The sequence below is a fragment of the Cuculus canorus genome, chromosome 10, assembly GCF_017976375.1.
Source record: "Cuculus canorus isolate bCucCan1 chromosome 10, bCucCan1.pri, whole genome shotgun sequence".
Lineage (NCBI taxonomy): Eukaryota > Metazoa > Chordata > Aves > Cuculiformes > Cuculidae > Cuculus > Cuculus canorus.
In genome coordinates, this window is record NC_071410.1 from 9184488 (window position 1) to 9211793 (window position 27306).

The 27306-nt window shown below is 44.3% G+C and overlaps 3 protein-coding genes across 7 annotated transcripts in view; 1 reads left to right on the forward strand and 2 right to left on the reverse strand.

Moving 5' to 3' along the window:
* SLC6A14 (solute carrier family 6 member 14) overlaps window positions 1-11747 on the reverse strand; it is a 68732-nt gene extending 56985 nt beyond the window's left edge. Inside the window, exons 1-2 of the mRNA XM_054075125.1 lie at window positions 11733-11747; window positions 11291-11370 (exon numbers count right to left, since the gene is read on the reverse strand). Of these exons, the coding sequence (XP_053931100.1) occupies window positions 11291-11353 (63 nt within the window). The 5' untranslated portion in view covers window positions 11354-11370; window positions 11733-11747. The remainder of the gene's footprint in view (window positions 1-11290; window positions 11371-11732) is intronic.
* LOC104063726 (nyctalopin-like) lies at window positions 6820-11283 on the forward strand. The gene is made up of 2 exons (XM_054075134.1): window positions 6820-7625; window positions 7738-11283. The coding sequence occupies exons 1-2, from the start codon at window positions 7466-7468 to the stop codon at window positions 9000-9002; spliced, it is 1425 nt and encodes a 474-aa protein (XP_053931109.1). The 5' UTR covers window positions 6820-7465; the 3' UTR covers window positions 9003-11283.
* A 2754-nt stretch (window positions 11748-14501) lies between the features above and the next one.
* PLS3 (plastin 3) overlaps window positions 14502-27306 on the reverse strand; it is a 52229-nt gene continuing 39424 nt past the window's right edge. For all 5 annotated transcript variants that reach the window (XM_054075129.1, XM_054075132.1, XM_054075130.1 and 2 more), the window contains exons 4-16: window positions 26083-26212; window positions 25515-25647; window positions 24139-24220; window positions 23304-23469; window positions 22021-22163; window positions 20706-20801; window positions 19991-20186; window positions 19238-19316; window positions 18463-18577; window positions 18210-18343; window positions 17302-17425; window positions 16596-16720; window positions 14502-15791 (exon numbers count right to left, since the gene is read on the reverse strand). In XM_054075129.1, the coding sequence (XP_053931104.1) occupies window positions 15659-15791; window positions 16596-16720; window positions 17302-17425; window positions 18210-18343; window positions 18463-18577; window positions 19238-19316; window positions 19991-20186; window positions 20706-20801; window positions 22021-22163; window positions 23304-23469; window positions 24139-24220; window positions 25515-25647; window positions 26083-26212 (1656 nt within the window). In that variant the 3' untranslated portion in view covers window positions 14502-15658. The remainder of the gene's footprint in view (window positions 15792-16595; window positions 16721-17301; window positions 17426-18209; window positions 18344-18462; window positions 18578-19237; window positions 19317-19990; window positions 20187-20705; window positions 20802-22020; window positions 22164-23303; window positions 23470-24138; window positions 24221-25514; window positions 25648-26082; window positions 26213-27306) is intronic.

Below are 27306 nucleotides of genomic sequence, written 5' to 3' on the forward strand. Positions count from 1 at the left end.
TGCAGGGGCAAGACCGAAAGCACCCACAGAAGCCCCTGCCAGCCACTGCTGGACCCCAGCTCACCCCATTCTTTGAACACCAGAGCAGCCTTGCAGCAAGGGGGTCCAACCGTGATGGCTTTGGGGAACACCAGTGCCTGCCCCTGCTCCAGGACTGTGCAGCACTCCAGAGGTGACGGGCATCATGGGCTCTATAACCAGCTCTGCTTACACCAACGTCACCCAGAAGAGAGATGAAACAGAGAAAACAATCTTTTACCAGCATATTAGAGGAACTGTGGGCTAAACAGGCTGTGGAGAACAAATTTACCCTTCTACCCAGCTGTGTCTTTGACCCAGAAGGAGGTGCAGAGAGTACTGGGAAAGCTCATGAACTCATATACCTCCCCTCGGCGGGAGCACTACTTTTCAAGGCAGGGAGGGGAGTCCTTAGCAGTTTTTGGCTTTACCTACCTCATATTAGGAGTCCAGCTCTTGGCATTTTCTGTGCAAAAGGAGATTGTTTTATTTAAAGAAGGGGAATCCCAAACAGCATTTCTATCTATCACAGTGTAGCTGATTTACTGCTTCATCAACAGGACGAGGCAGTGGTCAGGGCTGCCAGGATGCAAGCAGGCACAGTGCCTGTGCTTGGGGCAACACGAGAAGGGAAAGAAAGCAGAAATGGCCTAAGGAAAGGACATGTTAAGAGCAGATAAAACAGAAATCAGTTCAGATATCACAGGTATCTTGAGGGAAGGTAATACCAAATCACTGTACAGAATGGGAGACCTTGTCTGTCCCAAAGGCTCAAGCACTCCTTGTCACAGCCAGTTAGACAACATACGTATCAGCACATCCTTGGTATTTTGAGATGTATATATGAACCTCCCCAATGCATTTGCTTGCCCATTCCATAAATGTTTACTTTGATTTCTGGGAAATCCATTGCTCTTCCTTTTCCCGTTCATTCTCCCTCACACTCATTTAAGGTTGTCATGGAAAAGGAAGAGGAGGAGGGGAGACACCGTGGAATCACTGACATTTGCATTACTCAGCAAAAAAAAAAATAAAGAAAATTTGTAAAGAAAACAATAATGTCCATAATAGCTTGGGGGCTGAAAAAGTCAAGAATTAACCAAAAAGTTTTGAGAGTAAGATTTGTACTCAGTTCCCACATACTACAACCACTGCCAAGAGACTTGTTGTTTTGTTTAAGAGGTGCCAAATGGGTGATCCACCCTCTAGAGACATGTTGCAAGAACTCTATCCTTTCTTCAGACCAAACATCTGTGAAGCAGGTCAGTAGGAGCACGTGGGATGGGCAAGGACAGAGGTCACAGGTCCTACTGCAAAGGACAAGAAATGCATCTTTTGCCACAAATTCCCCATATATAGACCCTGCCTCAGGCCCGGAGGACTACTGGCTCTCAGGTGAGTGACCTGAGATGTCAGCACTCAATCTGACTCACATTTATTCAATGTTTTACTAACAGTATGTGACAGGACACCCTCAGCCAGGAATTCTTGCTGCTAGCTGCTTTGTACAAAAACAACCAGTGAAAGATCTTGTTCCATCCTTCATCAAACATCCAGTGTATTTTGTAAGCTAGGGAAAAAAAGTCAAATGCATGAGAATGTTTATTTTGCAAAGATAACAAACACAAATTGTTTAGATTTAAATACAACATTTTCCTTTCCAGATGCACTTTTGATTCTCACAGATACTGGCTTGTCTCTGTTTGGTTCTACCTCCAAGACTGTTGAAAATGTGCTGGGTTCATACCTTGCAGTAGACAAGAGATGGGCCTGATGCTCTTGATACAACGGGGGTCATACCTTGGGCTGCCCTTTGCCAAATCCTGCTCCCATTCTTCCCCTTTGCTAGTGCTTACTGAATCTAATTCCTTGGCTGATCCCAAGTTCTCGCTCCAAAGTTCCATGTAGTCAATGTACAAAAATCCACCCCTCTCCTCTTTCTCCCACTATTTCTTTCTTCCTCACACTATTTCTAAGCATCACCTGTGCACTAATGGCCACAAAATAGAAGGAATACCCGATACGGAAGCCCAGGCTACCCATGAGCAAGCCAACCTTGTGTTACGTAGTGCAGCAGCTGAGCTAATTCCCCTGAGCTTGCAGGTTTGTTCTGCTTCCGCAGCCAGGCTGGTAAACCCAGCACATGGATCTGTTGCATCAGAGCCCAGCACACAACTCAGCACAGGGGTAGTCTTCTTTTTACTGTTCATCTGGCTGCAAAGTTACAAAAGCTGGGAGTTTTCACCATGAGAAGACCTGTTTGGTGTTAAACGGTGATGGGTTTGTACTTGGGGAAGGATTTTATGCACGTCTTTTTGCAAAAAAAAAAAAAAAATCACAATTCAAGAGAAGGAAGAAATTTTGCTGCATGTTCACATGTTCGGTTTACCTTTCTAGCCTCAAGCCTGTGCACCTAAAGAGGTCAATAGAAGAAAACCCAAAAAAAAAAATAACGATTTCTCATCAGCTCTTGGTATTTGCGGGGACGTGCAGCTGTCAGGGATGGAATATTCCTAATAGGCCATGTATCCAGCTGTGCCAGCAGACTGTCAAGAGCCAGCTTTTGAGGTTAAACTTTGCCATCCTGCCAAATCCTCAAAGCAACAGGAGGTCCAGATGCAGAATGTATTCATGGGTTTGATTTGTTCCTTTTGGAGAGAGCAAGAGGGGAAAAATCTCTTATAAATGTGCACCCCAAGATGCATAACCCAGCGTAGGTCAGTATGACTCTTACCCCTTTGGTGGTAACCTACGACAGCATGCTCTGACTTGCTGGTCCCAGAGCTGATGGTTGGAGCCGAGGACCCAGCACCACACACCAGCGCAGGAGTGATGATTCCTGCCATTCCGGATGACAGACCTTTTATTCACACTCACTGAAATCAACCCACCTGCAGCACTCCATAAACTTTCATATGCATTCCTCTTTCCCACATTTGTTTGTTTAGAGGTTTCTTTAGGGATTAATTGCTCGATATTGCAAGTAAGATTGGAGGATCTATCTTGTCCTTCCCAAGTCCCAGCACACTCCTGCAGAGAAGGCTGCTTTCTTGCATCCTTTGGGGGGGCCTTAGGGAAGGAAAGCACTTGTGAGCAGGAACCAGTTAAAAATTGACAGCCAAGGCAGCGAGTCCTGCTTGCACCCAGCATCCATGGTTGTTGCCCTGGCATGATGGGTCTTAATGCTCTCTCATGCACCTCTGGAGCATGGTCAGTTGTGACAGTGGGTGTCCGCAAAACCAGTGTTTTGGCCAGGAGGGAGAACTACTAGCATTTTTAAAGGGAATACCTTGGTTAGTGTTTCACTTTCCCTCCTAGAGCCATGACTTCATGTGGAAGCACTGAGCAGGACTGGGGAAAGCCCCGCTTTTCCACTTCACAGCAGCAGAGTGGTTAACACAAGGGTTCAGCCAGGACGCATCAGGTGACTGTATTGGAGAGCTCTGGTCCCATTCAACAGACCTTCCATGCTGGAATAAGTCAGTTTTTGAGGCAGTGTCTAGAGTGTGGCAGAGGCAGTTTGGAGGGAAGAGAGGAACTCCCTTTTCACCTCCAGCTTGGAGAAAACATTTCCGAAGCATTTCTTTTATGAGATGTTTATGTCCAACTGATAGCACTGCCAAGGACTGAGATTATCCTCCATGATACTGTTTATCCAAATAATTGGCCATAAGCATTTCACAATTTACTAAAAGTAGTAAAGAAAACAAACACATAAGTGATTTTGAAAGTATGCTGCAGCCATTGCTATTAAAGGCAGTGAGCGCACATGTGCCCTAGCACTGCTGCCCGCTCCCAGACAGAGCACCGCAGCACGCCTGGCCTCACCGAAGGCAGCAGAACTTGGCCACAGTTCCATTCCTGAGTGCTGCACAGCTCTGAGCCATGGCCCCAGATAAAGATAAACTACCAGGGCTCGCCCGCAATGGGCACAGAGCCTAAATCCTGCTGATGTTGAAATGCTGTTCTTCAGCCATCGCAGCAATTGAGACGTGCTCAGCCAGGTTCCAACAGGAACCCACATTCAGCTTTCATAAAGAAAATTTTTCTTCACAGGTAATTTTCTCCTGCACTCTTCTCCCAGCCCATTTGCTGTGATGAGCAGCAGAAGTCAAGACATTGATGCCCACAGCTTGTGGGGATCACTCTTATCTAACTGTGAGCTCCCTCGTATCTAATTTCTTCTTTATCAGTGTTAATATATGTAAGCTGGCATTTAAAGGATGTGGGAGCATACATCATATTTCTTTTTAGGGTCTCAAAGTGATTTTTTTTTATGAAGAGCTACAACTCCATGGATAGTTTTACAGAGCTACAGAGTGCCTGGGGGTCTCTTTCCAGAGATCCTTTAAACATAAAAATCTTCCTCTGCTGTTTTGAACTATACTCACTGCAGTCACCATTTCCCACTTTTTAAGTGTTTCTGTCAGGAATTTCTCTTATATATCAAAAATGCTGAGATACACATGAAAGAGAGTTCATCAGCCATAAAGAGCTTTGAGTAAGTCAGAATATTCCTGTCACCTGGGTATTCTAACTTATTTAATACTTCTTTTAATCAACAAAGCTATTAAGTGATTCTGCTCACCCCATCTTTGCCCACCAGAAAGTTTAAAGAAAGAAAACCTTGCTCCTTTAACTAATTAGACCAGAGAGACCATTCTGAAGTAGATGTTTGGATTGCCTGCATCAAACCTCAATCCTGTGAGGAGAATACAGCTCTGTAAAATTTACAGTATTAGGCAAGGCTCTTGACATCAGCTACAAATAATTTCTGAAGTGGGTGTGTTAGGCTGTAAATCCCAAATGTCAGATAAATCAGTGACTGAAGAAAAGACATAACACAATCATGGTCATGCAATGGGTGGAATACATTTTAGCAGACGACCTGCAGTGTCTCAGCCTTTCCATTAAAGCCAGGAGGATGAGCCACCTCAGCCAAAACACGTGATGCACTACAGAAAACCCTCCTAGCAGACAGAGTGAGACAGCCAAAATCCTTGTATGCAGAAAACAAAGAGCTGAGCCTAGAAAAGACAGACCAAGAGCTGAATGCTAATAACTGGATGGACCATAGTGGGAAAGTATATGTTAAAAATAGCTGGAGGTTAAAATCACATGGTAGTTCTTCTCAAGGACCACGTCTTTCCCTTGTCTCTACAGCATCCGATGTGGTAGTGATGTTGGCTATTATTTACTGCAGCAATGATGCTCAGGAAACTGAAGGAGGACAGGCAACGCTAAGGGCTTCCTGCAAAGGAGTGCAGGACACAGCAGCACACACGGGATATACCTGTGATCACTATCTTGGATCAACACTCAGGCCCCAGCAAAGGTTTAGCTCTCCGCAGTGCCGAGTGACGGCACACCACTGCGTTACTTCCACCCAAAGAGCAGCTGCAACCAGAGCATCTGTAAGTGCAGCCCAGGCAGCAGCCACAGACAAAACCATGGCGAAGCAGCTGCCACCCCCAGTGAATCATGGAATCATTACAGGAATCAGATGGAATTGCCAAGCCCATGACAAGGTGTAAAAATCTGGTCATTTTGGTACTTATGGGCTTCCTCAGGAAGACTCTGAAGCAAGGGAGACGTTCTGCAGCTGTGTGATTCTGTTTAACCACTATGTTTTAGTCCAGTTAAGAAACATCTGGCAACGATGAGCTCTAAGAGCTGCATGCTTTTGGTCTCTGAATATTTCCTATATTAAATCAAGGAGAATTAGAGAGAGCAATGGGCTTAAATAAGGGCTAGAACATGGCAACACTGCTGGAATTACAACCAGAAATAAAGCCTGCATAGAACAAAAAGAACACTAGCGCCAACAATTCATCTTCTTCAGCCTGATCTACAGAACTTCAGCTAGAGGTGAGACCATTCCCAGCAGATACAGAGCAGCTCACTCATCCTGGACAGAGACCAGCAGAAACTCGTCTCCTTCACGGGAATGCACAGACAAAGTCATAAAGCAATGGATATTCATAGCTATGTTGCGGCAGGACGCATAACAGAAGCCATAGAGATCCCAGCAGTGGGACACCCCTCCAAAATGATGTCCTAGTAGGAGCACTCTCAGCTAAGCCAGAAAACAAAGATTCACCCACCAAAGCCTTCAGGAGGAGTAGCTGGATGGGGTGAGCTGTGCACATTTCCACCTTCCTCTGAGGCTACCAGAACAAGCTCCTTGGCAAGGTGCTGTGACCATTGTTCTCGGGTTGAAAACCAGATTTTGCCCCCTAATAACACTGCAACGAAGCCTGTCTAACTAAATAAATGATGATGTTTACAGCTGGAAGATGGTCTCCATTACACAATGCGACCGTCCCAGCCAAGCTTCCAGGGAGAAGCTGTCCTTTGAGGGGGTTGCTGCTTGAAAAAATGAAGAAGAAAACAGAACTAGCTGAAGCCAACACAGTAATTTAACAGCACAGGAAACCTAATCTTCTTCTGCTGAGAAAACAATGGATCTGCAAATTTGTCCAATTCACACTCACCGTTCAGTATATCATACATCTGGGTTTTTAGCCACTGTCTGGACAGAGCTGGCGAAGCAGTGGAGAGAAAGGAAACCCACATCTGACAGGAGAAAGGAAAAGCTGAAACAGGCCAAGAAATTATGACCAGAGAAATGCACCTGAAAGGAGGGGGCTGAGAGAAAGTACTTCAAAAATATGGGAACACCAGCAGAGAGAAGTGAAGGGGGAAACAAAAATTAAGAGTGAGAGAAAACAAGATCAGCAACTGTGTCACTGTTTGCCCTGCTGACACATGAGACGCAGGGCCTGGGGTTGAGTCCTCACCTCCGGCTGCATCAATCAGCTCCTTCATCACACTTTTCCTTTGCACTCTGGATACAGGACATAAAACAGGGAGAGGCCCAAGCCCAGCTCCAGCAGCTTCTTCAGACCCTGGGAAGGGCATTCTGCCCTTGGGGTGCTCTGCTTTTCACCCACAGGGATGGTCTTTCACCACCCATAGATGGTTCAGGGCTTATCCCTAGAATAGACTTCACCAGGACACAGGACGCCCACACTTTCCTGTCTGGCCGGGAGTGTCAGGCTTGCACAGCTCCTGATGACAGTCTCCGTTTTACTGTAGAGAAGTCAGAAATGTCAACAAGGCTGTGCTCAGGGCTCAGTCACAGCTCCAGATCACAGTCTGAGCCTGGGACATCTACCAGCATGTGCGGTCACACCAGGCCGAGAGCCTGCATCTCACATCCAGATGCCCTAACTGAGAGAAGTACAAAAACCTTCCTAAACAGAGGGCATTTTGAGCAAACTGTCAAGCAAAACCCAGGAACAATCATCAGTCCAGGAGCAGGAGCCTCTCCCAGACAGATCCAAAGTGAATTCTGTTACCCACCGCTGTTTGCTGAGGGCTGGAGGTGGGAAAAACCACTGTCAGAGAGTGATGTTTGGCTGAGAAATCTCCCTGCCTCTCAGTAATGCTCTTCACAGCAGGGCGGCACTTAATCGGCTTTTATCTGCCTAAAGACTTGATCCCCATCGGTTTGCGGCAGGAAGAACCAGCTAATTTATTTTCACTGTGCACCAAAAGTCCAGCCCAACCGACCTCGCAATGCTCGCGATTCACCTATCCAAAAGGTACATGCTCTTTTTCTTGCCTCCTTCTCTACTATCCATCAGGTATTAGATGTGGTGGCCGACTTGTAGCTGGTCATGTTCTTTCTTGTTATATTTATATTTACCTGTGCAGCAAAGCCTGGGCTGAGTCTGAATATCTCTGATTCATGCCCAAGCATGTGTAAGTGTGGACCTGAAGAGATTATCCACTGTAACAGAGCCGGACTGAGAGCCCTTCCCGGAGAAATAGCAGCATCAACTGTCTCTCTAAACCTCTCCAATAATTATTTGCGGATTCTGACCACCAACACCTTCAGAAACCTGACGTTCCTCCACACCCTCTGGCTAGACGGAAACAACCTGACTTTCCTTTCCCCGGGGACCTTCCACGCTCTCAGCAAGCTGCGAGAGCTGCACCTCAGCAGGAACTCACGCCTCACCTACCTGCATGCAAACACTTTCAGAGGATTATTAAACCTCATCAGCTTGGATTTGTCCCACTGTAATATCTTCGAAATCCACCCACTTCTATTTTCTCACCTGCCTTCTTTAGAAAGGCTCGATTTAGGCTCCAATAACATGCGATATGTCCCACAGGCCTTTAGGAACCTCTCCAGCCTCACGAGGCTGTCGCTGGAGGACAACCACATAGAAGCCATTGGTAGAGATTCCCTGAAGGATCTGGAAACACTGTACGATCTGAATCTCAGGAAGAATCGGATATGGATCATTCAAAATGGCGCTTTTACAAAGCTTCCCAGACTGAGCATGTTGAATTTAGGACACAACTTCATCGCTGATTTGCCTAATCAGCTTTTCGACGGGTTGATCCAGCTCAAGACCATGCACCTTGAAGCCAATAGAATCACTGCTGTCAGCTGCAGTTTCCGACATCTGCTGAATTTGAGAAACTTGTACTTGAACAACAACCAGATCTCCTCCATCTCAGACTCTGCTTTTTCATACTTAAATAAGCTGCACTTCCTTCACCTGAGCAAGAACAACCTCAGCTCCCTCCCCATGCACTTGTTCGCTGAACTGCCAAAACTGAAGTACGTGTTTTTATCCCACAACCCCTGGAAGTGTGACTGCAAGATGCTGTGGTTTTTGCGGTGGACCGCAGTGCGCAGAGGAGTGATCGAAGGGCTGCACTGTGCCTTCCCAGGCCCTCACAACACAACAGCACTCAATATTCCCCGTTCAGGGGACCTGACAGACTGTGCGGTGCCACCTGAGCTGACAAGCGAAGACAAGTGCGTGGTGGCTGGTGTCAGCGTGGCTCCCGCACCCCCTGCTCTCCCCAGCAGGGTCATCCTGCTGACACTTGTCTGCCACACGTGGTATTTTGCAATGGGATGGGATGCTTTCATGGTGACATTTTGGCAATGTTTAAATTAAAAAGTGGAGGCCACATATATTTTCTCACTACTTGTTTGTGAACAGTGTTTTCCATTACAGGTGGGTTTTATATGGAAATAGAGCAATATTATTACATAGGAACAACTGCTTTCATTCGTGGGGGATGCTCAAATCTGAAATGCTAATATCAAAATTCAATGCAAATATTCATGTGCAGATGAGAAACTCACAACAGCAAGTTTGGGGCTGGGGCTTGTGCTGGGTGACATGCAGCCAGGAAGCATGGTCCCACCACAGCCTCTGCCCTCCCTCTTTCCTGACTGACCACAGCCATATGTGAACTCCTGGGGAAGGGTTGCCTTCCTGAACTCAACCCGCACTGGGAATATTTGAGCACTGCTGAAGTAGGAATAAATTGCATGTGTTCCAGCACATCTATGGTCCTGAGAAAAGGCTCAGTCCATCACCACCTCTGTGAACGTGCAGAAGCTTCCCACAGTTGGCACATAAGGTACTTTGCTGTTAGAATATAAGACAGTGTTGGAGGAGCGGGCAAAAATGCCACTGAATAAAACTTTTTATCGTTCAGCCACTCCTTGCAGTATTGAGCCTCAGCTAATACAGCTCTGCATTTACCCCTGCAAAGAGCTCACTCGTCTCAGGGACGGTCTGTACAAGTTGTGTCTCCCTGTATTTTGTCTACAGGATCTGGCATGGTATCACACCAGTGCCATACCCCAGTCTGCCTCCCTCCAGCTGCTGGGAGACACTGATGGGTCATCATGGTGCCTACATCACAGCAATATTCACCTTTCTTTCCTCCATCACACAGATTAGCCTTCTCCATACTCCCAAAAGGAATTTTCCGTTTCAATGGGTATGTTAAAATCAGCCCCAAGCATCCTGGCGGCCCAGGTTATGATTGGCTTTCTGGGCTGGTATTGCATGTTGGTGGTGTATATCCAGCTATACATCCAGCAGTACTCCAAGTACTTCTCAACACAGCTACTCTCAATCCCTTCATCCCCCAGTCAGTATTGTCTCAACCCAGCCACAAGACACCTTGCACTTGGCCTCATTGGTTCACACGGGTCCACTTCTTGAGCTTGTCCAGGTCCCTCTGGATGGCATGCCACCCCTCAGGCTTGTCAACTGCACTGCTCAGCTTGGCATCATCCATAAACTTCCTAATGGTGCACTCAATCCTACCATCTGTGTCACTGACAAAGATATTAAACAGTACTGGTCCCAGTATGGACCCTTGAGCGACATCACTTGTCACTGATCTCCATCTGGACATTGAGCTGTTTACTACTACCCTCTGGATGCAACCATCCAGCCCCACAGCCTCCAGAACCAGCAGCACCATACACCGCTACTCAACCAAGGTGTCTGGTGGTCAGAGTAATGGCCATGGCAAATCCCATCCTTCAAGCACCAGGCACAGTCAGCGCTGGCTATTTGCATTTGGTAGATCTGGATCTCCTGCAGCCATTAAATTGCACCACGGGTAGGGTAAATTTACCCATGGAGACCTGTCCTGTCCTGCAGAATTAGCATGGTCTTCTCTTGGCTTTGGCTGCCAGTGCACAAAAGATATAATTTGCACAGACAGTATTTGTGCCTTACAGTGTCTCTTTATTTTCCACCTATGGGAGATTTCAGGAATTTAGCAATTCCTGAAGCCACACTGAGCAGAGCCCCTGATGACCACAGCTGCCTCCCTTTTTCTGACCTTGTCATCAGCCACACAGGCAGGCGGCAGCACAGCCTGGTCTAACGAACATTGCTCTTTACAGCTCTTTGGCTTTTTCTCTGAGGTGCTTTCAGTGATTATTTCTCACTTGACTTCTAAAAGCAAGTACACCTAGATAACACTGCACAGAGATGACCAAATATTCCAGCAGTTATCACTGTATATAAACACTTACCACAAGACATGCCCAATGTTTACTGAGAGCTCACAGAAGGAAGCAACAGAATGTGTGGCAGACACACCACGTTTGTCCCTGTCCTTAGAGGTATTACCCCAAGCTGATATGAGATAAGAGAGAAATAAACATTTGCTTAGCTCTGAAAACTCATAAACCAGCACATTTTGACAAGAGAAACCTGCCACGGAGTGCAGAGTAGGACCAACATTTGCTGTTGCAGCAGTGAAGGGATGAACTAGGGCTGCAAAACAAAACCGTACACCTGCATCTTCCTGGTTATCAGATTTGTGATTAGATGCGTACAAAGTATTAAACAGTGAATATATTTTTGCTTACATTTTGCCTGTGCTGTTGCACCATTTTGTTTCTTCATTCGGCACCATCTGCACTTACCTCACCTTCATTTACTTTGGGAGGCAGTGGAAAAAATCTCCAGTCTGTTTCTTGCTTTTGCATTCCTCCTTGCTGGCGATCTGCAGTAGGAAAAGGCAGAAATGTAAAAATCAAGGAAGCAAAATCCACCCCAGCAATTCTTTAATGTCCCTACAAAATTAGCTTTTTTTTCTACTGAAAAATAAAATTGGGAAAAAAAATGTATAAGGAGAGCCCTGTCTCTTCTGAATGCTTGCAGAAAATATTCCTTCCACTTTTACACCACTATCTTGCTAAACACTGAACATGAGTGCAACTAAAATTGCTGCTTCTGTGCTACGATGAAGTAGCAATAGAAATACCTAAGAAATTGTACACAGCACCATGTGGTTACGCTTTTTATCCATAAAAAAAATGAAGTTTGCAAGGAATACAAGAAAAGCTTCCACTGAAAAACACAGACTCTGAAGATGCAGTCTGGGCTTGGAAAGATATTTGAAGGAGATCCTTGAAATTAAGGACAACACACATCTGGGAATGCAGCAGCAAGTCCAACTGTTTAAAACCAAAAATTTCAGTATGAATAAAGTTGACCCTGCTAAAGAAGCCTGGGGGCGGGGGGAACACGTAATTAGATAAATAAAAACAAATAATCAAATATGAAAGAGCCAAAAGACTTGCAGGAACAAGGAAATGTGCTAAAGCTTACATCTCTGGCTCTCGTTGTAAACTTTTAAGACTGTTTAATGGAACAAACTGTTTTGAAATCTTGCCTGCCGGGCCTTTTTTTTGAGAAAGCACTGGGTTTGTCCTGTCTGCCCTGCGCTGGACCTTCACTGTGAGATCTCTGCTTTAATTTGACCTAAACCTCTCCTTTGAGTCTGGCCATTCTTTAAATCCATTCAGCACAAGGAGATATTTGCCCACCCAGTAGTTGTCAGAGTATCCATTTCCCCCCCTTTAACCTGGTACCAGGAGGCAAAAGAGGCAAGAAAGGACTGATGCATGTGGTTACTTTTAAAGTCTAAGAATACCTCCAGCCAATGCTATAAATCACTGGAACACTATTTCATCAGGATGGATGCGACTCTACTTAGCAGTATATCGCTCCATCTTTGCTGAAAATTTATGCGATTTCCTGTGGGAAGCTTTGTTTACATATTTTCTTATGAAAAAACTGTACTAGTGGAAAGTTCCCAGCTGGCTGCATGTGAGGCTTTGTGCAATAAACCGCTGAGAGGGTTTGCTGGCACCTCTAGCGCCCTCTGAGCAGCGAGTGCTCCCAGACAGTACCATCACATCCCATGCCCTGAGCTCTGCAGCAGGCAGGACTCCTGCATGTCTCCTCTCAGGTGCACCAGCCATTCTCCAGCTCCCTGCCAAATTCCTCCCTTTCACCTACCCTGTTTTCATCTCCTACACACAGAAAAATTAAATCAGTAACATTCAACTTCGTCCCATCCCTGGAGGTGTTCCAGGCCAGGTTAGATGTTTTAGGTTGTTTGAGCAACCTCATCCAGTAGGTGTCCATGTCAATGAAAGGGGGCCTGAATCTAGATGATATTTGAGGTTCCTTTCAACACAAACCACTCTGCGATTCTATGATTCTAACTAGTTCTGATATGAACTTTCATCTCTGAAGCCCATGTGAGGTACAAAGGTACAGAAGAAGCTGCTGCTTCAAACAAACACGTTCCTCCTTTGCTTTTAATGGGGCTCTCCCTGCTGTGCTGCCAGCAGTGCTAACCTCTCAACGAGCTTCTTTGAAGGATCAGCACCTACTAGCAGATTTGTGTCTGGCCATTAAAGATGAGGAAAATTGGTGGAAGCCTATAGCCTAGAAGCATCACCTGTAGGAGGGGCACAGGAAGACTTCTGACCAAGGAAGGGGGGCTGAGAGGGAAGCAGCCGACCACGACTGTCAAACCAAGCAAGGAAAATACGCAACCATTCAAGTGCTAAGCCCAAAAGTTTCTCCAAGGAGCTGCAACTTCACATTCTCCTCTTTTAAATCTGTGCTCCCCGAACCATAACGGTACTCCCCGTTTTCAGAGGTTAGCAACTGCACCTCCCCGCCTGCATCCCGCACCTTGTTTCCACTCCCAGGCAGCCGCCTGCAGCACCCAGCGCTTGTCCCTGGATGGCTCCCCAGGTTTGGAGACCCCTTCATGCCAGCCACCACCCTGCATACCAGACAAAAAAACGCATCTGTGGGGCAGGAGCTTTTACCTACATGTCTACAGGGCATCACCCGCACCCCCAGGGACTGATCCAGCACAGACACACACATCACCCCATCATGCTGCCAAGGCACAGCCTTGCAGGTCCCAAACAATCTTGCTTAAACACCCAAAGAAGGGAACAAAGAGAAGCCAGGCGATTCTTACCATGGGCTCCACATGATTATGTAACGTCTGCTTCAACAGAAGCAACTGTCATCTGGGTTAAATCTCAAGCTCATCCCCATTCCATCAGCAGACAAACTGCAACACACCTCTTGCACAAAACAAACCTACCTGTTTTCACGACTGAAAAGAAAAAAAAAATCAGTCAATCATTCCAGACAAGTCAGGAGGGGCACAACCCAGACCAAGTTTATGTAGTTAAGGTCACAGGAATTTGTTGACACGAGACCAGTCTCACACAAATTATTCTTGATTCTCAAAGCCCCTGGTGTTTCTGGGGACATCTGCACCATCAGGTCACTCTTGGCAAAACTCATCAGACACACAGGATCTCAGTCACGGGTTGCACGTGTGAAGGAATTGCTGCATTGGGACTATTATATCCCTCCAGCACTCACAGCCCTGTTCCAGCCTTGCTGGACACAGTAAGCAAATCCCTTCCCCAAACAGCCAGTGGCCTCTGGGCATCCCCTGTCCCACCACAGTGCCCTCAGATCCAGATCAGACTTGTGTCAGCTGCCACCACACCTCTAGATGTGGTTTCTGGGTTTCGCCACCTGTAGCCGTCATCTTTGGGCACCCAACAAGCATTCGAGAGCAAGGTTTCACTGAAGCTCCATAAAGGCAAAAAAACCCAAAACAGGTGGAGAACAACTGCATTAACCGAAGCCCATGTTAAAAAACAAGAGCTCCACAAGCACCCCGATTCTAGGGAATCTAACAGATGAATGGACCTGGCGCAAAACAAAAAGATTGACCGAAACAAAAGCTAAAAGCAACTGAGGACAGGCTGCCATATCGGGTCAGTGTAAATAAGGAGAGAAGCATGTATTTAAATGGTTTTATTTCAACTAATGCTTTGCCACCATATTACATCACTTTGAATAGCTTGGAATAGCAATATGATCTCAAAATATAGCAAACAGCTTGCCAAAGCAAGATAATATTAAATCCTATGGATACAGCATCTTCCTTCTTTGGCGACAATGCTTTCTTTTATCTGTAAAAATAGTTTTATGTTCCAGCACATTTGCTGTTTATTTTATTGAACCCTGCTGTTTATAACATTTGCTTCTTCCCTGCACAAAACCTCTCCACAATGTAGCATGGTTTTACATCCAACAGCATTTTAAATAAAAAAGTTAAATTTTTCATGCAGATTTTTGTAAAAATTATTTTCCAGAACTGAACCAAGATGCATACAAAAATGCATTCACTTCCACTCTCAGGTGTAACCGTGCCATCAGCAACATGATATCATACATTACTGCGAGAGGTCCAAGGATGGTGGTATTCTCGCGTAGAGTTTAACTTAAAAAAAACCAAAACAAAATAACCAAAAAAACCCTTTTTATAAGCAGCAAGAGAAAAAAAACTGCCATGCTTTACTTGTAATTAAAATAGTTAGATGTATAAAAAAGCACCATGTACAGAGAATACCAGAGGAAGATCCATCTTCCTAATTACACACTTCTTATTAAGCATTGTGAGCTGACCTGCAGGTCCCAACTTGTACTGTAGCTTTATTTGCAAAGTTAAGAAGTGGTCAAACCCAGAATATGCTTGGACTGTATGATAGAAATTAAACTGGACTGCAGACAGAAATTATATTTGTTTATACCAACCACCTTATAGCCTTCAGGGGTAAAACAAACACGCACCAAGTATCTGAGAAATAATGGGGTGAAAACAGCCTCAGAGCAGTGTTGCAAGACGCAGGTCTGTTATGAATGCATTTCTGTGAGCTCTTGATAAGTTAAACTTTCCTTTGGGAAAAGAGCACGTCTGTTGGTTAAAACTCCTCTCCCTGAGAATTTTGATAAGAGTTTGTCTTGCAAAGCAAAACAAAGTCCTTTGAACTTCAACAGTTCCTAGGCCAACAGCATTTCAACATGGTCACAGCTGATCTGCTACTCATGCACCCAGGGTGGCAGGTTGGGTTTTTGTTGTGTTTTGGGATTTTTTTTCTTTAAATGGAACCCCTTTATACTCGCTTCATTCCTCGGCCCATCAAGCAGGCAAACACGGTCATGACCATCTTCGGTTTCACCTCCACAAGATCTTCTGGAAGAGCATAAACTCTGGCACCAATTCTTCTTGCCATGGACACAGCATACCTATTCACGTGAAAAGATGAGTGGGTCAGCACTGATACTGATACTAGTAAACGACAAGTCGGCTCCTGCCCTATCCAACACAATTTCACCATCATCCTCTTTCTCAAGACTCAAGTTGTGCAACAGTCCAATCACACATTACATCTGTTTCAGATTTTTTTTTCCATCTTTTGCTGTATTCTTCTTCCACAGTAAAATGCCTTTAATGCCCTCATTGACCTTTGAATGTCGTCTACTTTACCAACATTTAAAAACAATATAATTAATATTTGCTAGGGCTAATAGCACATACAACCAAAGATTAACCAGCTAACACTTCTGTTTGCTCTTTAGGAATAATCAAACGACACTATTATCTACGAGAATCTTTGCTATCATTTTGCCACTGCAGAACAGTTGCAGAACACACATTTCAAAGGCATATTTTAAGAAGCATGCTTTAAACTTGACAACCTATTATAATTCAGTGAGATATGAGACATACAAGAGTTCAATTTCAACCCCCTGAGCCACCAGCTGAGCACTTCGTGTGCCTGAAGAAACTAGTGAGAAACACGGTATCATTGCTATGAACTGCCTGGGCTGTTCTGCATTTTTCTCAACAAGCAAGACAGTGCAGCCAACTGCTCCCTCCAGTGTCAAGGGCAAGGACAGCAATTAGATTTCAAGAAGTGCTGCCTGTCTAAAAGGTACAGTGAGACAGAAAACCACAGTAAACTGTGGCAAAAACCCACAGAGCTTAAGGCCAGCACATAAAAGGAGCATTCTTTCAATGCGAAATGGCTTTTGAGATAGCCAACTTACTTAGCGTTATTTTGTTTGTCATCTTCCGATAGGTTACCAGTCTTTACGAGGTCATAGTTGATACAACCAGGCTGTATAGCATCAATTAAATCCACGACCGCTAAGCTTGTGCTGATAGTCTTGTCCTAGAGAATACAAGGAGAGACAACCAAAGATGAATGTCTAATCCCCGAAGCGTACTTCCCACCTCAATTTAGCTGCTCTGCAACACATAACAAAACAAGGTGTAAAACAAGCCATTTCAAAACAGCAGTGTTCGCGATTACTCCCAGCTGGACCACAGGGAAAACCAAACCGCTGCTGCTTTTTTGGTAATATTATAAAATCATTACTTCAGCTTACTGCAGGTGCTTTGAAAATACGAAGCAGTAATCGATGCGCAGGCAGCAGATCTGCACCGCTGACCAGACAAACGCTCACCAGCTCCGGCCCCTGTGCTGGCCAACGTCTTAGCCCCCACCTCTGTCCCACAGCCTGACCACCCTCCCCTCCCTGCCACCCCATCAGCTGCCTTGCCCCACCACTGTTCCCCAACATGGACATTCCTCAGAAATCTTCTCTCCAGTAGCTTGAAGCCACTTTGTTCCCAGCATAGACTGAATCCTGTCCTGTTTAAACCCATTTTCTAAGATGCCCTGCTGTTCCTCCAGCCAAGGGGACGTTTGCGGCCTCCTTCTTGTTTTGGATGCAATAGCAGAAGTTGTACCTTGAAGTTCTGGATGGAGGTGGACTTGCCAGCTTCTTTTAGGGTCTGGTTTACCCAGCTGACTATTATGTCATCGTTAGCTTTCTGACCATCACCCAGGTCCTCGAGGACATTCAGTGTGTACCTGAGAGCCAGCAGAGAGAACAAAATTAGGCACAAAGCCTGGGCAAAGCCCTTGTGAGAGCTCTGCTTTTTTTTTTTTTAAACTCCTTTAGCAAAAAGGAAGAATCATCTGTCTTACCTAATGTGCGATTTCTGTAAAGCATTTAGTCTTCCAAGCCTTTCATGTCCTTTAATATGAGCTCACAAAATTGCCTAGACCCAGGACACGTGATAAACAGCTTCACCACTAACCATTTGCCTCATGGGGCTGATACATTACCTGTGAGTTGATCCACACCTCAAGCTAACATTCTGACCTCCAATATCAAATAAGGAGCTACTATACAGCTGGCTTGCAGATATATTTGCATTTTCTTGGAATTCTTCAGAAATAGATATGAAAAAGCATGCTCAACTTTAGCTGTTATTTTCCCCCTACTCCAATGCAGAAGGGTGTTATAATGCAGCTCTGGAATGCTTCTCTCTCAATTTCCAATTAAAAATTAGAACATAACAGTTGCATATGTTCCTGCTTAGGTTTTCTGCATGTGACCAGACTTGAGCAGGCACAACAGAGGTAGATGTAGTCGGCAGGATGTTCACAGATCCACCTGATGGTTCTCCAGCAGCCTCTGCTCCAGCTTTCCATGTGCCAGCTGTGTCATAGACACCCTCGCAAGGACAGAGTTTTTACAATCCTCCTCAGTGATCTGTTCCAGAGCCGCAATGCTCTCATGGCAAAAAAAAAAACCTTCCCAAACTCTGTAGTACGTTCACAAGTTTTAGACATTTGAGACAGGTCCTACCTTCTCATCAACTGCCAGACTAAGGCTAGTGTCAGCGTTGGGTTTCCATCATTCAGGTCCTGTCCTCCAATGCCAACCAGGGAGAATTTAGCTGGATGCTTTCCCAAGTCTACAGCGTAGTTACAATTTTCTAGCTACAGAGGAAAAGAGTTTAAACAGAAGATCACTCAGAAATACACTCACTTGACAGGAAGCCTCAAATAGGAATTTTTATTGTTCATGGCTTCTTTAGAAAGTCTTTGGAAATGCTTACCTTTTTCATATTTGCTCCAAGCTTAGGGTATGGAGGCTTATTAACCTTATTCCAGTCAACAGGAACTTTGATCTTTTCATATAACTGTAGTATTACCAGTGCATCTTGGAGATCACTAAAGTGGAAAACATCAATTAAGCCTAATGTTTCAAGATTTAAACAAACCCTAAATTTGTCCCATTGCTAGTTTTTACAAATTGTTGCAATTTCAACAAAAATTTTTCTTTAAAAAGAAAAAAAAAGTCAAAAATATTCAGTAGTTTTTCAGGGGAGGACAAATGCTTCAATGCTTAACATCAGATGCTGAGCTAAAGCAGGTTTTAGCAAAGCAATCAGCAACAGATCCAGAGATTAATTTTGCTCGATAAAATTCAAAGGTAGCCACCTCTCTGCACTGACTACAAGGACCCAGAGTATCTTGATTCCTAACTATCATGTCTTGGTTAAGTTCTAAAATTAAGTGACAAAGAATTTAGTCCCAGTTGCTCTAATGTAGTTGCTCAAGCAGATCTAAATGTATTGGGATCTCATGGCACCAATTTACATAACACAAAGGAAAACAAACAGTTTTCAGCCCCTAAAGCCAATTGCTGGTGTGCCAAGAGCTGTCTCAGAAATCCCAAGCTACTGTATCCTCCCTGCAGTCTGTGAGGATACACTCCCTGCCATCATCCTTTCTCAAGTTCTTGGTTTGGCCATTTGGGCAACAGGAAATGGGTGTGGGCATATCTCCAGTCTAATTTGGTTGGGTCTCTCCCAAGAGCCTAATGCTTACCCGTAGAGGTGATTTACATGGGGATTCACACCAAGGGAGTTCATCCAGTTGCGGAAAGTCCGTTCTTCCCGTGTCTCTCCTGGATGAGAGAAAATAAGTTCATGCAATTTCTGCAGGCTCAAAGCTGAACAGGTTTTTCCGCCTTGCAAAGCGGGGAGCTTTGAGCAGCACAGCTCATTGATTACGGTTTTTTGAGCAGAAAAAGGATATTTTTTTCTACTATAATTATTTCAAAGTAAGAGGATTGCCCTGATATCCAATTTTGGATGTCAGTTTGATTTCTCCAGGCCTCAGAGCATGCCTTTTGCACTTTCTGCAAGACAAAGCAGCAGGAAGGTCTTTTACACGAGTGTTAGCTCACTGCTGTCTGACAGCCAGTAACCCCAAGCCCTAATTTTAGTTCTGCCAACAATTAATGTTCCCACGAATATCTCACTGCATTAACTGAGGTGTTCCTGCCCACCACAGGAAATGGCAAAACCAACTTCCCAGCCCTGGCATGGGGACTGACGAGCTACTAGCAGTGCTCCCACAGGTTCAAGTCTACATCGGGGTCAGAGCAGCAGAACAGGCTGTCAAGTAGCCTTTTCATCTGCCTCAAATGCGTAAACAACCACTACAGCACTGAAGCCTCAAATTATAGGTGATACTTCAATGGAGATCCATCCACTGGGCACAGCCTTTCATCACATATCTAAGTGTTCACTTTAGGTATTTCCCTCCTGCTAATTTTGTGACTGATATGACCATCACCTTCCAGTAGGGTCCAGTCAATATCTTGGTTTTCAGGCTTGGTAAGTGCTGGGTACTTGTTGAACAGGTTGGCAACGAAGGCCAGGTTCAGTTTGGGATTGCCACTGACCACGTCAGCCGGTGTGACAAACTGTCGGCAGCCAAGTCGATCTGCCTGCTGAAGCATGTACTCCGCTCTCCGCAAGTCGTCCTTTTCCTGCCACAGATGCAACAGACAAGAGCTGTCATGGAAAAGAAAAGGCTACAAGGCAGATGGGAAACTCCTGACTGCTACCTGGCGCAATGTCATAATTCCACCTGCCTCCGTTAGGCTGCTGTGAATTAAACAAAAGGATGAGGAACGCACAGTGATCCCTGCTGCTGTGGGTGTTACTGTCCCAGTTTGTCTTGGTATTTTGCCTGGTGCTTTCAAAGTTTATATGCTTTCCAACTTTTATGCTTTTTTGAACCTGATGGTTGAAAAGCAGAAGTTAATATGCTCCCAAATGGAGCAAAACCACAAGTTATTTCTCAATCATATATGTTAATTGGTAGGTAGTGATCAGGCTTGCAACAGCCACTCATTTAGCACATACCCAAGGTGCACACATGCCCACTGATACTTTACATGCCCCAGAAATTAAGATACCAGGTTACCTAGATGTCACGGGCCAATTATAGGGTACAGGTAGTTCACAATTTTACAGCATGAGGACACAACAGCCTGAATACTCACGTTGAAACCCGACATGTTAATATCAATCTGAGGCTCTCCTTCTTTCTGCCCTTTAGGTGCTATTTGATTGAGGAGGTGGAAATAAGCTCTGGAATCCTGAAATGGATGAAAAAGAGAAGTCAAGTGTCCCGCACAGCAGTGAATACACCATAACAATTCATTTCAAGCTGATCCTTTACAAGTCACTGTGCATAAATGGCTTATGTACCTTTACTGAATTACCAAAATCTGTAAGCTTAAAGGAGTGTACAACAGCAGAAATCCAGGCAGCAGAAAAGGAAATAGAAAGGGAAAAGGTTAGAAATATTTAAGATTAAAATAATGGGTATTAACTGTTTGAAAACCACCTTTACTGCAAACTCTGGTGTCACCTCCAGTGGCTGGAGGAGACAGTGACCCTGTGATGCTCCCTCTCATTGCCCCCACAGCCAAATGCCCCACAGCAGCCATTCCTACTGCTACAGCATCAAGGAAAATCATTTAGCGAAGACAAAGTCTAGGCAAAAAAATGATTATATGAAGTCTGAATGTTTTCTCCTCTGTGTGCCCATTAGCTAGAATAGCCTGAAGGAAAGACGCCAGGGATGGTCACAAACTAGGAGAAGGAAATAGCTAGAGTAATTATTTATCAGCTACAAGGACCAAATGATCCTTGAGGTCCCTTCCAACCTGGTATTCTAAGTTCTTCCAGTACTCAGCACTAAGACAGACCTCAGCACATCCTGTCAGCCTACAGGCTGCCCCAGACAAGCCAAAAACTGTCAGTAAAGCTGTAGGTAATTTTGAAGTTAGAAATAAGAGTGACCATGCACATACACACACATGCACGAACACACAGCTAGGGGAGCTCTGAGCTTGTTTCCCTTCCTCTCTCCAGCCCACGATGTTTTGGACGAAATGCCATCACCTGCCAAGAGTGTGTGAAAGTCACGCTTTCTAGGGATATACTTAAGCATTACACTCTGTCTGAACGAGCTGCATGCCCTTGAAAAATTATTCCCATCAAAAAAGACAGAGTAAGAACATTTGAAAACACATGCGTAATACCAGTTTCCTACTTGATTAAAACATGGAACAGCCTTACAGCAGGATCCCACTAGCACTGGAGGAAACATTCAGTTCCACACTGGGCTCAACATCGTAGCAAGAGAGAACAGCACTGTGGTACCTTAATTATACTATCCATAAAATTCCTTTTAAACCTGTTCAGTGTATCATGTTAAGAGAAGTCTGCAGATGAAGAGCCTCATTTAAACATGCAACCACGACCCTGGCCTTTTCTCAGGCACGTGCATGCCAGGAGGGCTTTTGGTACCTTGATATCAGAGCTGAAGTTATTGATTTTGTGCCAGCCTGCGTTTTCCAAGTGGAAGTTGGCCCATCTTAGTAGCAGCTCTTCTGGGGACAGCTTCATAAGATCCTCCAGATTTTCACCATCACGAAGTAAGGCAGCCAGAGCTAGAATAAAAACACTTGTGAGGGGAAGGAAAGTTTTCAAGAGGCAAACCTGCATGCCAGAATCAGAACTGAAGCAATATTTCAGAACTAGGGTACAATACCAACCACAGATTAAGTCAAAATAATCCAGGTATTAGTGGAGTGTTCCCACTAATTCTTCTTCAGGCAGAGAAGAGCATGAATAATCTAGATAACTGTGTGTAAAAAACATTTTCCATTTTCTTGTATAACAATTATCTGGATTTTATGTGCAGTCTTTATGTTGATGACAGTAAGCTAAGTGTAAATGTACTTTTATCTCAATGAAAAAGTGCTTCCAAGCAGTTTCACATGCACTGTTAAAAAAAGCCAGAGAAGCCAAGAAAAGAACCATTTCAGCTCGCCAATGTTTCACTTGCCATTAATTTTCAGCCTAAGCCAAACAACGTTACCACTTTGTGTCTGGGAAGTCTAAATAAAAGATACTGAAGCTCCCCAATCCCCCCGGGGGCTCTGATAGCCCAATGCAGGAGCTCTTTGAATGATTTGAAAAGTTTAAATTTTGGAGGCCATCGTGCAGGCATAAACAGGCACCGGGGGGAAAGCTGCAGCACCACTGTCCCACAGCGAGGAATTAAGCGAGAGCTCAGCAGCACCACTGACAGTAACAAGGAGGATTTTAGGAGGACCAGGTAACTGCAAACTCATTCCCAAAGAGCTGAAGCCCTCTCTTTTTTCTTTTTGAGGGAAGATAAGCAGTTGTCTATGATCCTGAAAGGATGCAATCAGCTTTTGCCACCTCCCAACACTTCAACATACTCATGGCCAGAGCACACAGAGAGCCTATCCGGCCTGAGGCATCACAAAGCAACCACAAGGCTTGAGGCAAGATTCATCATCTTGAGTTACAGACTTGCGTCCAGCCAGTTTTCCAAGGCTGATACATATTACCGGGATGACACGACTCGCCCTCCTGAACCTGCTTCACAGCTATAAACGGGCTGGAGAGCACTCAGCCTGGAACATGCCCCAAGGAATCCAAGGGTGAGCAGCCCGCTTTCAGAGAAGAGGGGAGGGAAGAGGCAGTGATGGGGCTGGAAGTGACAGCACAAGCAATGTAGTGTTCATGCTTCAGAAGCAATCACTTATAGGTCCGTTTACCTTCGTTTCTGCTGAGCTCAATGTCAGCGAACAAGCCGATCTTAATGATCTGCCAGAGAAGCCCAAGGACCAGGTGGGGTTTCCCTTCCCTCAAGTCCTCTGCACCAATATTGACAACATGACACCCGATGGCTGATGCAGAATTCAACGCCAGGTTCAGGTTCTCCTGCGAACAGCACAGCCGAGTGAGACACAGCCAGAGGAGATGCTGCTTTGCCTTTCATCCAGCACCAGCAGTGGAGATTTCACCCTCGTCCTTGCTCCAACGGCAGCAGCTCAGAAGAAACGCTGCCAGAGGCTCTCTGGCTGAATTTTTAACAGAGCTGTAGTGGCAGCAGGCTGAATCAATAAGAAGTGAACTAGGCATGAGGGTTTAATTTCAGCCTTTGGTATTTAGTTTCAGCCTCTGAGTTATTTGCATCTAGTGGCATCAACAAGAATAAGGCTAGAGAAATGTTAAGTTATACATACATGCATGCACAGGCAGCCTCACAAAAACAATCTGTTGTACTATGTACTATGATTCATAGATAGTCAACCCCAATAATCACACTGTTTTAAAAAAGACAGTGCTGCACGTAATCACCACAGCAATATCAGGTGCCTGCAGCATTTCAGCCATTTTACTCATGTTGTCATTAACATTTTTGCCTTTTGAACTGTACCCACAGCACTGTCAATTATGCACAGTACAAAACTGCCTTTAATAATGAAACACAAGTTATAAAACTCGCTCTTTTCCACAGTTCCACAATAATCCCTTGAGCCACTGTGGTAACTTTTCAATATTTCTATATGAATATGAATTTTAGCAAAATTCAGAAATTTACTATACCTGAATTATGAACGGCGTGAGTTTCTTCTTGTTAATTGCTCTTTCATCAATTGTGTCCGGAACAGAAAGATTGATCATTTTGCTAGTAGGAGGAAAAATAACAACATTGGAACAACATTTAGCATTTAGTATTTTATCTCAACAAAACTCAATGCACTGTTACAACACTCACCACAGTGCATTTCCTTTGACCTGCTTGGGTTTGAGTATTACTTTTTTTTTTTTTTTTTAGAATCAAGGTTGTGTATATCTGAAGTTAATATTTTCAGTATCAACAATGTATTTGTAACTAATAGCTACGACTGAAACTTTAACTATATTGCTGGCCACTACTGCTCTCATCTGCTGGAGCAAAAAGAGCAAATGAATTATTCACAGCACAGTCACTGAACTAGCGAAAACTCTTTGCTCTGTTGACATCACTGCAGATTCTAGTAAGAAAATGCACTTCCTCCTACTGTAACGGTGTACTACAGCTGGGAAGAAAAAACTGCCCCAAAAAAGCAGACACTGAGAGCTCAGTGGGGAGCACAGGAGCGCAATGAATTTTTAGTCAACAGAAAACATTGGAAGTTTTTACTTTACGTTATGTACTACTTTCTACCGAGTTCAGTCTTTGCTTAAAGATCTGAATTACTTCAATCTGGAGAAATAAAAAAAAATTAATCACAAGCTAAAGACAAAAAAACAGGAAATGAAAGGCCCATTAAACATCTTTGGCGTATTGATAGAGTCACTGACATTCCAGGTTGATCCAGTCCTCCACTATACTTATTCACTTACATTTAAAGAAACAAACAGAAAACATAAAACTAAAAGAAACCCCATAAATAGAAATCGGTTGGTATTTACCAGACCTGGATGCCTTCTGTTCTCAGCATGCAACAAAATAAGTTATTTTACTAACTTAGTGCAGCTACTATGAAAAGCAACAGAGGCTTCTCAGAAAATCCAGTTTGGGTGTAAATTCATAAGGTCACTAACATTCCCAAAGGTTACTGTCTGTACAAATATCAAAGAAAATCGGCTATTTAACACATATGCCCTTCCCCAAAGCTACCTAGCATCAGGCTGAGTTTGCACCAGGATAATTTCTGCTGCCGCAAGGCACCATCTCTCCTTCAGCAAACTCAGTCTCAAGCTCAAACAAAACCACTAGGCAAAAACATCAGCTTAAGCATCACGCAATGACAAAGCAAGCCAGGGTGACTAAGCTCCTTTTTACAGGTACAAAACATTATGCATACACACTAGTCAAAAAATCTGCCTCGAAGAGGATGAGAATTCCCCTCACTACAGTTTTGAGAAGTTATTTTGGGGATTTTTATTTATTTATTCATTTACTTATTTTAAACACAGGAGCCATCGTGACTTACCATAGCACAATCCCGTCTCCCACAGCTTTGAACAGGTCATCTGTATTTGGGTTCATTGGAACAACGTGCCTACAGTCAGGATCATTTTCCAGGGCTTTGTTTATCCAGTTTACAAAGGCATATTTTTCTTCCTCTAAGATAACCAATTGTAAATTTAATACAGGCTTTTTCACAACATGGCAAAGATTTTCCCAAAAGAATCAGTGTACAATAGCCCAGGGAAATAAAAGCCTCACTATCATTACCATACCATCTTATTAAAGTCACACAAAGTTCAAAGAAATATGACTTTCACTTCTGATTACCAGAATATTCCTGTTATTTACCTGTTACTCAACAAGTTTATTATATTCAAGGTGACTTCATCAGCAAACACAGTCAATAAAACAAATAAGCACACATTTATTTTACACACTGCTAATCTTGTATTACCCTCTAATTCTGTCCTGCTCTCCCCCTGACCTGAGCTCATTCAGCTATTGGAGAACAGAAGCACAGCACAAGGCAGTAGAAACCTACTATTGTTAGCACAGAGAATCACCCAAGAAAGGATACAAAAGTGCAATACCTGAGTAGGAGTGCTGCGTCCCCTCACTGGAGAGCTCTGAGGTGCCTCCGATCGCACAGATTCCTTCCTTCCTGTTAATTGCTTTCCTGAATGTTTTAGCAATATCGCTGCTTTTCACCTCTTGGAAAATCTACAATTTAAAGTGCTCTGTTAGACACGAAAAACTAGTTTTCATAAAATGAAAGGATCACAGAAGAAGTTATTTCTTCTTGGCTTTAAAGCAAACTTTATAGTAAAATCAGCAAACGTGAAGTGCCCAGCAAGGGTGTAGTGGTATTAAATTTAATGCGGATAGTGGGCAGAGAGTCATTCCACTCCCTCAAACACGTATTGAAAGTGCTTATTCAAACAGAAGAATTAAGCATGAAGGACATTGCAAACATTTACCTCTTCTAGTAGATTTCACGAGATCACAAGGAAAAAGAACCACAAAACCTTTGCAGTCTGAGAGCAGGTACACATGCAGCAGTTTCCGTGGGACCAAAGTTGAGAAAGCTGTTGTGCAATTTTAACCTTTCTGTGTAAGCCAGATGCTCGTGTGACCGTGACTTTAGTTTACCCACAACCCAATAAACAATTCTCTTTAAGTGTACAGCAGTCCTATCTGCAATAACGCATAACCACGAGCATCCCAGGTAAGGATTCCTCCTCCTCCAAGACCAGGCTTGGGCTAACTTACAAAATACTCTCAACGTGTGAGGGCAGAAGAGATGCTTCAGCACAGAGAGTTCACATGCACCATTTGTGCAGGCTGGACAGTACTATTGGTGACCCTGAGGCCCTATAGAACTGAGCAACTATTAGCAAAAATACATTCAATGGCTTAAAAGTCTTCTGTAACTCCCTCAAAACTCAACCAAATTAGTTTCAACCAGTCTGAAAACACAAATGAAAAATACTCAGGATCTCTAAACACTACTCAGTGCTGTAAACAGCACTGTAAAGCAGAGCAAAGGGCTTCTGTTAAAAAGAGAGGGGAGTTTGCCCACTTGGCTGCAGAGGCGTCACTGCAGGACCAGCCTGCTGGATGTGACTCTTGACTTTCCCCATCCCTTAAACAGGGAAAGTGGCAAAGTCAAGATGATGCAGTGCAGTCAAACCATCTCCTGATGGCATGCAGAGGTTCTGCTCATCACAGTGATCAGGTAGAGCCGAGCGAAGGCTCGACAGCCAAAGAGTTTTGGGGTTTCTGGTTGGTTGGTTTCAAACACAAAGATTTTAATA

Coding starts and splice junctions, on each gene's coding strand:
- LOC104063726 (XM_054075134.1), top strand. CDS start 7,466: ATGCTCTTCACAGCAGGGCGGCACTTAATCGGCTTTTATCTGCCTAAA. Junction 7,626..7,737: donor GCGATTCACCTATCCAAAAG/GTACATGCTCTT, acceptor TTACCTGTGCAG/CAAAGCCTGGGCTGAGTCTG.